The sequence below is a fragment of the Musca vetustissima genome, unplaced genomic scaffold (assembly GCF_032173495.1).
Source record: "Musca vetustissima isolate MV318-11 ecotype Yass unplaced genomic scaffold, APGP_CSIRO_Mvet_v1 utg20399, whole genome shotgun sequence".
NCBI classification, from domain to species: Eukaryota; Metazoa; Arthropoda; class Insecta; order Diptera; family Muscidae; genus Musca; species Musca vetustissima.
This window is the reverse complement of record NW_026881917.1, coordinates 169,454-183,154: the sequence shown is the minus strand read 5'-3', so window position 1 is coordinate 183,154 and position 13,701 is coordinate 169,454. Positions and strand designations below refer to the sequence as shown.

General features: G+C 34.9%; 1 protein-coding gene across 1 annotated transcript in view; it reads right to left on the bottom strand.

Moving 5' to 3' along the window:
- Window positions 1-12,057: 12,057 nt before the first annotated feature.
- Window positions 12,058-13,701, bottom strand: part of LOC133327995 (uncharacterized) — a 30,708-nt gene continuing 29,064 nt past the window's right edge. Inside the window, exon 9 of the mRNA XM_061536545.1 lies at window positions 12,058-12,497. Within this exon, the coding sequence (XP_061392529.1) occupies window positions 12,058-12,497 (440 nt within the window). The remainder of the gene's footprint in view (window positions 12,498-13,701) is intronic.

Sequence of the window (13,701 nt, the reverse complement as noted above, 5' to 3'; positions counted from 1 at the left end):
TTGTAAAAAGTACGAAAAACTGGAAGAGGCACATCAACAGAAAATCAATTAAATGGTCACGCCCCTTAAGGAAATCCACCAGAATGCACTGTTTCAAGAGTTAGAGGATGGCGTTATAAATTTTGAATAAATGTAAATCTATTTTTTAAATTCACTTTATTTATCCTTTATTAGGACAATTTATGTATATTAGGAGTAATAATTATCTGTTTGCATATTTAATATTTCAAAAGGGCCGAACAGGACCACGCCCCTTAAGGAAATCCACCAAAATACAACACAATTTCTCCAAAATGATATGTGACACTGTAACGGCAGTACAGTAATCAAACAATATTACACAGTCGCTATACCTAACTTCCAGGAATTGTTACAATTTTATGAGAAATGTGAATCTTCCACATCTTGAAATTTTATTGAATTGGTGTCTCATAAAAAGGGTAGAGATAAGTGTTTGTCCACACCTTAAGGATAATTTAAGAAGAAATGTAGCAACATTTTCTCAACGTGATGGATGGCTACCAAGATTTTGGAGGTGGTGGCAGCAGCTGCATGGAGCTTAAAGGTCTTAGTGTTCATGGGTGCTGCAGCAACTGGAAATATATCATGACGCTGCTACCGATATTGGTCTAGTGGTAAAAGTCATATGATCAATGCGCATCCAATTTAAGACTGCACAGAGAGATCTGTACGGAAAGCGAACATTTCTCCCTCTACCTATATTCGAGAATTGTGTTTCGATGGGACATTCCTGTAGTGGTGAGGGGCATAGTTTGTGACCAAGGCGCATCCAATTTGAGACTGCACAGAGAGATCTGTACGGAGATCGACCATTCCTTCCTTTATCAAGATGCGATAATAGTGTACCTATTGAACTTTCCTAAGGAACAATTTATTTTCTAAAGGATTTAGAGTGGATGGTTATCACATTAAGAAGGAGCCAATAGTACCAGTTTACGAGCACGACATTGAAAACTTTAATGTCAAATAGTGCCCAAAATTGACGGAAAGACATGCATATTTGTTAAGACAAGATCAACGTGGTCAGGTAAAACAACTGTTCAGTCATATTGTGGTCGCAGTTTAGACACCCTCACACACACTTAATGATTGTGTTAAAAATTTGGACACATCGAACCCTAAGCCAATACATAGGGGATGCAATGTCAAAATAGAAAGGCTCACAAATGCTTGCATGCATATGTAAAATATGTTGCATGGTCAAATATGTTGATGGGCTTGCACAAAGTACGTGGTATGATAATGCTCTCAAAAGAGGTGTTCAATAGCTGCAATGATGTCCATTATACATTAACAGGAAAGCTCAGCCAGGATGCTTTGAAAACTCGTTTTGAAGATTTCGGGTCCAGGGAAATAACAGCCACCTACCTTATTGAGACTAGATTTTGCTACATACTCCCCACAAAAATTTCTAGCTACTGCTCAGTGTAGCTCTTTGAAGAACTGCGAGGACGACAATGCCAGATACCTGTTATGCGGAAAATGTACTTTCTTTAAACCGAAAAAATTAATAAAAATACATAAAGACCGTGAAGTGCAGGCAGAGAGATATGTGCTGGGTTACACTATATTGAAAAGTGTAATAACAAAGCCGAAATGCACACTATTCAAAAATAGCATGACAAAAGCAGCGACTGAAAACAACATATCGGAAATGTTCACAAAAATGTAAAATTACCACAACCATAATTTGTATTTACAAAATCCAGATGATACAACATTCCTGGTATTATCAGTTCGTAATTTTCTGGTATAAAAAATATTTGAAAATTTTTCATATATACCAAATTTAAAAGAAGTATCATTAGAGGCTATTTCAAATAAAAGACCAAATTTCCCTGATTTTTCAAAAGTGGAAAATGCGGAGAACATCAAAAAAATCTCCTGCAGAAACTTTTGCGCCTTTTAATTTAAAAAAAATCCATGTAGCTTTCAAGGAAATTATCACTGGATTGTACTCAAAAGCGAATAGCAAATTCTTAGCAAACTTAACATAGCAAGCAAGAACAACAAAATAATTACAACTGATTAAGTAAGTTTCAAGATTTAACAATATTTTTGAACACATTTCAATAACTATGGGTATAATTTTCTTTTCAGTGCAATATTTGCTGCTGACATCCGTTCGGAGATTATCCAAGAATCAGTTGGCAATTAACATAAATTCACAAATTTCGTAAGTATCGTAAATATTGTAATTTTTATACATTAACAAATTCTCTAAATATTGGTATGGTGCATTTTACACACGACAAATAGCACACTTCTTTAAAGATTTTTTTTACATTTTTAGATCTATGTACTGGATTTGGCAAATGGAAACTTTTGTGGATAGTCTACTATTTAGTGGCGACATGGACTTATATCGAAACTTCTTCCCGATTTCCCCTTTATAACTCCGAAATAAGTATGTAAGTATTATGATATTCTTATTACCATATTAATAAATTTGTTGCTTGCAGTTCCCACGACTCTTCTCACTATTTTAGTGCGTGCATGATGTCAAAATTGAAATTATTGTGGATACCAATAATTAGTGGAAACATGAAAGTTCCACATTGGATTTGTATCAAAATTTCTTATCGATCTCCCCTTTATAACTCTGGAAAAGTATGTGAGTATAATGATATTCTTATTACCATACTAACAAATTTTATTTTGATCTCCTCATTATTTTAATGAGAGCATAATACTAAAATGTAAATTATTTTGGCTACCAGTTAAGGATAGTCTTTCCTCACCTTTTTAAATCTCTAAGGAACAATTTATTTTCTAAAGGATCCAATTTGGATGTTTATCACATTAATCACATCCAATAGTAGCGGTTTACGAGCACGGCAAATAAAACCTTAATGTCAAATTGTGCCCAAAATGAACAGGACAGACATGTATATTTGTCAAGTTGGGACAAGATGAGCTGAGGGCAATACAAGTGTTCAGCCATATTGTGGCCGCAGCTATTGACACCCGCATTTTAAATAGCACACTTAACGATTGTGCAAAGCCCACGAGCGAGTTCATTAAAAAAAATAAATAACATATTCGAAGAGCTGAATGTTAAAAATTTGCACACATCGAGCCCTAATAATAAGCAATGGTGGGCAAAATTTCTCTTAAAAAATTGTTAAGGGAAAATAAAAACAAAAATTATTGAGCGGAATTTATTAAATTTAATATTTTTAAAACATAAATAACATCCAGGGATGTTCAAAAAATAAATTCATTAAAACAAAAAAATTTGAAAATGTTTCATTAAGGTTTATTTTTGTTTTAACATCAAAAAATGTTAAGAGAACGCATCAACGCTGGTGTGCAAGTCTGCCCAACTATGATAATAAGCCAATACATACATAGGAAAATGGAAAGGCTCACAAATGCTTTGCAATATGTCCAAAAAATTGAGTGGCGACATGGAAGTACCATATTGGAGTTATATCGAAATTTCTTTTCGATTTCTGCTTAATAACTCTGGAAAAGTATGTAGGAATAACGATAGTCTTATTGCCATATTAATAAATTTTGTATTTTACCATATTCATAATAAGTGGAAGCAGGAATGGTGTCATCGCTTCCAATGCGTTAGTGCTCGTGTTAAAATTTTGTTGCTGCAATATGATATGATTTAGATATGATATGATTTAGAGTAGCTAGATTTTTAGAGTAGCTAGATTATTTAATACATTGCCACACCCTTTGAGATACTTCCACCTATCGCCTTATGCTTATCGCCGCCGCCTCTATGCATATTTTCGTTTGAATTCTCTCTAATAATCAAATCTTTATATTATTTTTGTGATTGCGTAATTTTGTTACTGCCTTTTGGCGCATTTTTGAGTAGATTTTATTCTAAATTAATTATATTTTCATTTTTATTTAATAATAATTATTTTTTTTATATATTTTATTTAATTTTTAATATATTTTTCTGTATACCAATTTTCAAGTAACTTTTTTTATAAACTTGTTTGTACTTATTTTATGTCATGATCTTATGTTAAATTATATATACTTTTATTCTGCTTAAGTGCTACTTCTGCTCGACTTTCGAGTAGAATTTTAGTCTGGAGACAGATATTTCTTTGGACTTTTTTTTAGCTAACTGCTACTTTTGCTAGTTTTCGTCCTGATAATTAGTGAAATATTACTATTTATTGTCCGCTTTTATTGTCATGTTTAATTAATAAGTCAATTTAAAAATGTAGATTATTAATTTCTTCAATGTGGTCCTCGGACTTCGAAATTAAAATGAATAAATAAATAAATAAAAATAAAAAAAAAATATATTATGAGTTTTTTTCCCCCTCAAAGGCATTTCATGTACAAAAATTAATATGAAAAATGTTTAGTGTTTTCAAAATTAATTTTTTATTTTAACAAATTTCATATTAAAAAAATATTCCATATCTTTAACTATTACTACAAGTAAATAAATAAACAAATTACAAAAAAAAATATATAAACCTTAAATTACAGCATTATCTGTATCTGGATACTCTATAGGTTCTAAATCTATATTGTGTTCCTGATCACCAATCGATTCCATATCCAAATCTATGACACAATCATCATAGGTATTATTTAATTCACTACGAGCTGCATTGATTTCACGTTGCCGTTTCAGCGTTGACGGATGTGGTAAATTCAAATGTAATACACTACGCATAAAGTGATAGCAACGACTCGATACGGAGAAGATTTTCTGTGCCAATTGAACTTCATTTCTTGTGTAAACTTTACGTTTAGCACAGACCATACGGGCGAAGGCAATACTGTTCTCATTTGCATTTGGTGCCGCTTTTATGTGTACCCGATTCTGTTCGGCTACAATGTTTTGCAGCGATTCCAATTCTCTACGTAAATAATTTTCCGCTGCCACCAATTCAGCAATTCGTTTGGTTTTTGTTTTTAGCAAATGTTCGCTGATTTTATTTTGTGACTGAAGCACATTTATTTCTTCACGTTGATGGGAGATTTTGTTTTGCATATCATCGATGGATTTTAAAAGTTCTTGATTTTGTTCCTTCTCCTTGTTGTGACAACGACAATAACAGGTCATTGTGATGTCAAGTTGTGGTGGAGGTTTTGGCGATTTGTTGGCTGTACTACTGCTCTTTTGGCCATACGTACGTTTGGGTGGTGTTTCAAATGTGGTTTTTACCGGCTCCAAATTTACCGAGTTAATTATTTCATCTATTTTCTTATTCCTTTCGATTATGTCTTTGCGTTTGAGACTTTTTCTTAGAGTTTTGTGTTGCGGATCAAAATGTGCTTCACACAATTTATCCTCATTGCGGTTAATGGGCGAAGTGATTTCCAAAAATTTACACCATTTTTGTTTTTCATTTTCATTAATTGGAAAATTAAACAACTCTTTGAATTCTTTACAACCCATTACACATTTTTGTGGCATCTTGTTGGGAATTTTTTTGTTATGTATGCGATTTCTTGACTAGGAACTGGTTTCTGTAAAGAGAAGTTAAGGAGGAGAAATGTAAAGTAAAAGGAAGTATTTTTACTATGAAACACCGAAATACATTAGGTCGAAAATGGAACTGAGCCTTTATGTGGTGGAAATGTCAAAATGTGAACCTAAATTGAATTAAAATAAGTTAAATTCGGTCTGGCGAAGTTTTTATACTTTCCACTTCATTTAGAAATGTTGCTTTTTTAAAAAGAGCTATGTATAAGCAAAGATCGATATTGAACCCTCCAAGAATCCAAATTCCAGCTCTTTCTGTCCAAAAACAAAGCGGTAATAGCGTACTGTGTGAACGACTGAAACCAATGGTTAATTATATTATTGGGCCATATCAATGCGGTTAAGGTCTGGCAATCCACAATTTACCAGATTTTCACTCTGTGCTCCAGTCACCCACGAAAAACACATCGACATATACAACCTATTCGTCGACTAAAAAGCCGCTTTTGACAGCCCTATCGGCTCAGAGCTGTTTAAAGCCATGTCTGCGTTCGACATTCCTGCAAAATTTATACGGCAGTGAAACTTTAATTGGCACAAGCCCAGCAGTTAAAGTCGGAAAGGACCTCTCGGAGCCCTTCAATACCGAACGAGGATTCAGACAAGGTGACAGTTTGTCGTGAGATTTTTTTAACATCCTGCTGGAAAAGGTCATACGAAAGGCAAAGGTGAACAGAAATGACACTCTGTTACTTGTCTACGCCAATAACATGGACATAAGGGATCGAACATAGTGAGCGGCCTTTGAACGAATTGAGAAGGATTCTGCTAAAGCGTGTCTGGCAGTAAATGACTAGAAGATCAAGTTAATGGTAGTCAACGATTTTATATACCTCGGTACCGCCATAAAAAAAACTAATGACATCAGTTTTGAAATTCGGAGAAGGATAGTGTTGGCCAACAGATGCTAGTATGGTCTATTTAAGCAGGTTTGAAACAAGGGCACCTCTCGCCAGACCAAACTCACAGTCTACAAGACGCTGGTACTACCCGAGCTGTTGTATGGATCTGAAGCAGGTGAGGCAGCTCTTGGAGTGTTTGAGAGAAAATTTTCAGAAATATCTATGGGCCGATCTGCTCCATGAACTTTACCATCTAACTCGCACATCGACATAGACAGACGAATCGACTACGTTGGCTATGTCATGTTGAGGGAATGCATGAGGATGCCCAGCTTAAAAGGCATATAAAAGAGAACCTACTTATGGTTCACGTAAAAGGGGAAGACCACGAATTCGATGGAAAGATCAAGTGCAGGATGATATATCAAAACATGGTATTTCAAATTGGAAAAACTGCGCGCAAGATCGACGTGCCTGGAAATATTTTTTTAGTTCGGCTTATGGAACAAACGTTCTGTCTCGAGCCAGCTAAGTGAGTAGCAAACTATGCGAAATATTTCAATTTTTATGTCCCATAAAATTATTACTGTTTTTCAGATATCCATTTATGGAGAATATATCCTAATTTCCAAAAAGCAATTACACATCCAAAGGGATGTGGTCCATATTTCGATATATGTATTTTCGTGATAAGGGAGACAAGACATATATGTGGTAAAAGTTTGAGATGTGCCCCTCAACTTGTTCCTTTACATTGTACATACTAGATTTCATGAACCCAGTGGCTTTAAATTGTCAATTCGATTGCATTTATGTCAAATACATCTTCAGAAATTAGGTTAACCCGGTAAAAATTTTAATGTTCATTCCGGTCGACGATACGTTTCCGTTATAATATACATTTTGAAAAATAATTTACAAGCAACATCTTCAAAGTAGAAACTTCAAGCAACGACACACATTTTATTTCATTCCGATATGACAATTTTTGAAGAAGTTACGCCAATTCGAAAAATAACTAATAATTTAACCAACCAAATGTTATAAAAAAATTTCTGCATATGATTGTGTATATGAGCTGACCCCTTACAGTGTAAAAACGACCAAAACATTGCAACTGAAAGTAGGTAAACAAAACAATTTTCCGTGCCCACATAATACAACAACGTGTTGGCCAACATATTCTTTACTATCTTATTAGTACTTGCAATTTTTTATATTTTTTCACATAGCTTACATTCAATTATTGGCGATTATTGCAATTAGGAAGACTTGATTTTAATTTTATCAGAAAATATCAACTATTTGTTTATTTATTTACACAACGAAACAATGTCGTTCTCTAACGGAGACTGATTACTTTTCTTGACAATTACGAGTAGTCGTGCCACGAGTGGTTGGTAGTTGTGTTATTATTTTTTAGTGAATAGCATAAAAGCTATAATAGCAGGAAGAAGAAGAGAATAGAATGCAATTTTTCAATAAAAGTGTTGCATATTTTTAGGCGTATATAGATTATTATCGTTAATTTGAAATTGATATTTAGAGGATTGTAAAAAGAATAAAAAGGGGAAATATCTGATCCAAGATTGGGTGAATAGAAATTTATAATGAGCCGGTGGAACATTAACAGTAACAGTAGAACAAAACAACACAGAACAAAACAGTAGTTAAAACAAATAATTTTTGTTAGTTGTTTTAACTACCAATGGGCAAAAACGAGCTCGCACTAAAATCCACATCATTGTTGAGAAGTTTTTAAAAAAAGCTTAGGTTTCGGTTCAGATACAATTGATGACGATACCAAATCATTTAAAGAAGGGCATTTTGTCAATGACAAATATACCGTTTTTGGTCCAAGCAATCAAAAAAACATGCATCCAGAGTAGAGTGCTATTAAACCTTTAGGTGCTCCTCAACATTCCTTTTCCATGTTAACTTATGACCAAGGACAGTTCCGAGGTATTCTGCTTCAAATGAAAGGTTTATGAGTACTCCACCCAAAGATTGCAGACGGAAGTTTGGGATTTGATGTTTCTTAGTGAAGAGTACCATTTGTGGGGTTTACCACAGGACCATTTTGTGGGGTTTACCACAGGACCATTAGCCTGGGCCCAGTTAGACAGAGTTGATAAGACAGCCTGCATTATAGCTGATATAGTCGGCAGAAAATTTCCGCTGACTAACAGGACTACATCATCAGCATTGGCTACAACCTTTATTCTAAGATAGTCGAATTTCAGCAGTATCTCATTTATCAACAGTAGACATGGTAGATGAGAAGGAAAACAACCCCCCCACCGTGGTGTTCCTCTGTTGATAGATTTCCTTACGGAACTCCCTCCTATAATTCTGTTTTCCAGAATTCTATCAATCCATTCCGTTAGAAATGAGGAGACACCTCTACATTCCAGTACAGAATGGTCAGATTCCAGCTTAAAATTATTGAAGGCGTCTCTTTTAATTCCGAGTAATGCAGACAATGTGTAACCGGAGTTTTCCATATTCTTCTCAATGTGTCCGACCACCTTCTGTAAGGCAGTATCCACAGTTTGCCCTTTGATGTAGGCGTGTTGGGATTTACTAATCTTGTTCAAATTGACTTAATACTTAGCTGGCTGGAGATAGAACATTTGTTCCATAAGTGGAACTTAAAAATGATTTCCAGGCGCGTCGATCTTGTGCAAAGATTTTTTCTAATTTGAAAGACCATGCTTTGAAGTATCGTCCTCCACTTGATCTTTCCATTGAATTCGTGACCTCCACCTTCTGCGTCAACCATCAGTACGCTTGCTTTTATGTGCCTTAGGGCATCCTCATCCATTCTCATAACATGGCTTCGCCACCGTAGTCGCTGCAGCTCTATACTACTGACGATGTCGATGTCCGAGTATAGATGGTAGAACTAATGGTTCATTCAGAGGTGGTCTTGCTTCTAAAATGCTTACTTAGACCATAGTAGTATATGTTGGTCAACGCTATTCTTCTCTGAATTTCAAAGCTGACGTTTTTAGTGTTATTTATGGCGGTACCAAGGTATATAAAATCTTTGACGAAGCTGTAGTTTTCAAATTCCACAGTTGGTTCGAGTTCGAGCTGATGGTATCAACGCGCAAGCCGTCCATTAAGGCTTGCGCGTTGATACCATCAACTTGGTCTTTTCTTTTCAATTTGTTCAAAGATGGCTGTTATTGCTCTCAATGTTCGACCCATTATGTCGATGTCGTCGAGTAACATATGCTGTTTGGCGTACACAGTGTCATTTGTGTTCACATTTGCATCTCGTATGACCTTTTTCAGCAGGATGTTAAAAAGGTCACACGACAAACTGGACTGTCGATTGCGGCTTTCAAATCGAAGAATAAATGGAATGAGTCGATGTGTTTTTCGTGGGTGTTTTCCAGGAAAGTGAAAATCTGATTAATCGTGCATTTGCTAGGCTAAGAGCCGCTTTGGTATGGTCTAATAATATCATTGACTTGGCTTCAGTAGGATGGATAGCACTTTATATGCGATGGGAAGAAGACTAATTTCTCTATAGTTGGCACATATCGTCTTGTCTCTTTTTTTTGCATTGGGCTTGCATTCCTCTAGCGATATTGTATTAATCAGCCGGTGCATGCTCCTTAACACCATCTGACCACCAGTCTTGAATGGTTCGGTTGGTAACCGGTCAGCACCTGCTGCTTTATTATTCTTCTGCCGATTAATTGCTATTCTGACCTCATTTTGATCCTTAACACGCTGTCTGTATCTGTCATAAGGTTTCCAAGCAGGTGGATAAGTTGAGCGGAGTAGGCTTCTGCTACCTGGTGTACCTTTTCGCTGCAAACACAGCTGTTGTGTTTGCAGCTTTAGGTCGCACCTTTGCTGCTACATTAACCCTTTCAGTGTCAAAAAAATTTGTCGGAATAAAAATCTAAAATGTTTTATTTAAAATCATATAAAGGGACATAATTTAGAAAAAATAGCAATCGTCATTTTAATCCTCGACCAGTTTCGTCTGTTTTTTTTTTTTGAGCAAAAACAAAAACATCAATAGTATCGGTAGATAGGATAACCGAAAATCGCAAAGAAAGAGAGTACTTTTAAATGTCGAATATATTTGACAAAAACACTGAAAGGGTTAAGACGGGTGCGCACCTTGGCTGCCAACGTCTAAAACACTGGATGAATTTTTTGAATTTCCAATTTTTGCATTAAAATCTCTGCTAGGAGATTTGGCCAGGCCAGCGGTCATATGCTATTCCTAGGCGCTCGTAAGATATGTCTTGGGTCTGATGATCTTTCTCTTCCGTCGGAGTATGGGCGCAAATAAGACTGATGTAGAAGAACTTCGCTTTTTTAGGGATTATAGCAAGCAATTCGGAGTGAAGGTTTTTTATAAATTTGGTATGTACGATAAAATCGGACAAGCCCCAAAAAAATGCCCTATACACTATTATCTGCATGCTTCAACATGGCCAGTATTATTAGACAAGTTTATTTCTACATGTAGGCGTTTGAAAATAACACCGATTTGTTCTACTTATTCAGGGTTTGAAATATTAAATATAACTGAAAATAGTGGGAACACAATGAATTAGTTTGTAATATTTGTTTGTTTGTTTATTATTATTATAACAATTAAAGTTTTTTTTATTATTTTGCGTTATGTTCTTCTTCTTCATCATCTTTTGCCGTTTCGTTTTCATTGATTGAACTTACAACTATACAATAGCTACGTATGTATGTATGTTTGTAATCCATTACGTTCAGGTGAGTTGTTTTTTTGTTTTGTAAAAAAATTAGGATAAATGTATAGTATTTGTAAATTGTTGTTGTTGTTTTTCTCTTCATGTTCAACAAAAAGTTTTGAATTTTTGATAGTCTCAAGACATTAGACTAGGGTGTACATGTTTTGTATTATTAAAGTGCAGCACAAAAATATATATTTATATATATATTGGTATGTGGTATTTGTTAAGATTTCTAAGAATCTATATATAGAATATAATAATTACATGCATAGTTATGTATAGAATAGTAATATCGTTTTGAAGTACAATGGTGAAAGGGTTTTGTGTTTTATTTTATTTTTTAATTTCTTTGTTTTTTTTTTCTTATCAGGAGTATTAAATTTTTTATGACACATAGGCAATAGTATAGAGTTTAGTTTAGTTGTTGTTAAGCCCAAAATTCAAATATGAGAGTTTTTGCTTTATTTTTTAAATATTTTTTTGAAAGCAAATAAAAATTTTCCTAGAAAAATCATTTGTAGAGAAATTTGTAAATTGTGGAGGCAAAAATTACAAAAAAAGATCAGGTTGTATACAAAATAAAGCAACTTAATAAATTGTTTATATCAAAATGGTTTGGTTTTATTTTATTTTTTTCTTATTTTCCATTTATTCTTTTGTATTTGAAACATGTTCAAGTCCTCATATAATCTTACGGTTTTGTTTGTGTTTCTTTATAGATTCTTATCAACTTTGATTTTGGTCCGAAAAAATTAGCAACAAAAAACAATCGCTTATTATCCTAATAGGCTATTAAAAATTACAAACAAAAAAACAATAATAGAAATAAGTTAATAATAATTATAATTATAAAAAAACTTGTAACAAAGAGACTTGTTTCTGAATCCTCCCCATCAATGTTGTTGGCTTGCTGCTGTTGTTTCATTTTCATGGTTCAAATTTATTTTCTTACTCTTTATTTTGTTTCTTTACTCTTCTATTCATGTCTCACACCACAAATGGAAAGAAAAGTACTGAAATTATTTAAACTGCATGCTGGTATAACCGTAAAAGCTATATTGGCCGTTTTACAATATTTATCACGAAAATCATTTAGGGTTGTCAATAGTAAATCAATAGATGGCGTTGCCGTTACTTGATAGAACACTTTTAGGTGTATAGCTGGTACGGCAATGGTTGGTGGACTATTACCGGCGGCAGCATTTATCGGTGAGCCATTATTCAAAGATGTGGAATTGGCGGTGACATTTAAATTTTCATTACTCTTCGCCAATGGATAGTCTTTCAGCAGACGGTTAACAACGTACGTAACAATATCTTCAATATTTTCAGCGGTTAAATTTTGTGCCAAACGACAATGGCTAGTGAGGACATCATCGGATAATTGGGTTAGTTGGGTGGTCGAGGAGGCCATACCTAAAATGGGAAACAAAAAGAAAAAAATGTTTAAATAAGTAAAAAGACGTTTTTATGTCTTTCGGTGGAGAAAATCCCCACCAAAAACAAAGGGATCTGATGAAGATCAGTGGCGAGATCCGAAACTATAGTCACCCCTGCCTTACCCCCTGGTGGACAGTGTCATACTTTCACCAATAATAAATTGTTGCTTTTATAAAAAACAACAAACTGGCATTACCCCTGACTACTTTGCAATAACAAAACAAATAACCCGCCACCACTACTAAAAATAATTTCAGGACAAATAATTCAATTGATGCCCTTTTAAGAAAATTTATGAGAATATATTTTGAGAGATTCTCCAATAAAATGAACAGGACAATTGAAACATAGATGAATGACGCTGCTGGTGTAAAACCTAACCCCTAACTTTTAAATTTGATCGATGTCGAATCATTAGCTCAGGCATTACAGCATTTGGAGTGAAGATAGTTTTGTATTCGTTTCGCTGCTGGTGTAAAATCTAACCCCTAACCTTTAAATTTGATCGATGTCGAATCATTAGCTCAGGCATTACAGCATTTGGAGTGAAGATAGTTTTGTACTCGTTTTAAATAATTGATAAACAATTCCCTAATTTACTTCCTTCCTTAGCAGACTCGAGACAGAATATTTGTTCTATAGGCCGGACTTAAAAAAGATTTCCAGGCGCGTCGATCATATGCGCAGTTTTTCCAATTTGAAAGATCATGCTTTGATATATCGTCCTCTATTTGCGTGAAACATCAGTAGGTTCGCTTTTATATGACTTTTAGACTGGGGCATCCTCATCCAATCGCACAACATGGCCTAGCCACCGCTACAGCTCGATACGACTGACTATGTCGATGTCCGTGAATAGATGGAAAAGCTCGTGGTTCATTCGACGCCGACGCAGAATCTTTCGTAAATCTTTCGGATAATTTTTCTATCAAACACCCCAAGACCTGCTTACGTAAACCATAGTTGCAACTGTTGCCTGTTACCGCTCGCAATGTTCGACCAATTATGTCGATGTCGTCGGCGTAGGCAAGTAACATATGCTGTTTGGTGTATAGAGTGCCATTTCTGTTTACCTTTGCCTCTCATATGACCTTTTCCAGCAGGATGTTAAAAAGGTCACACGCCTGCCACCTTGCCTGCTGGTGCATGCTCCGGGACCACCGGCCTTGAATAGTTCGGT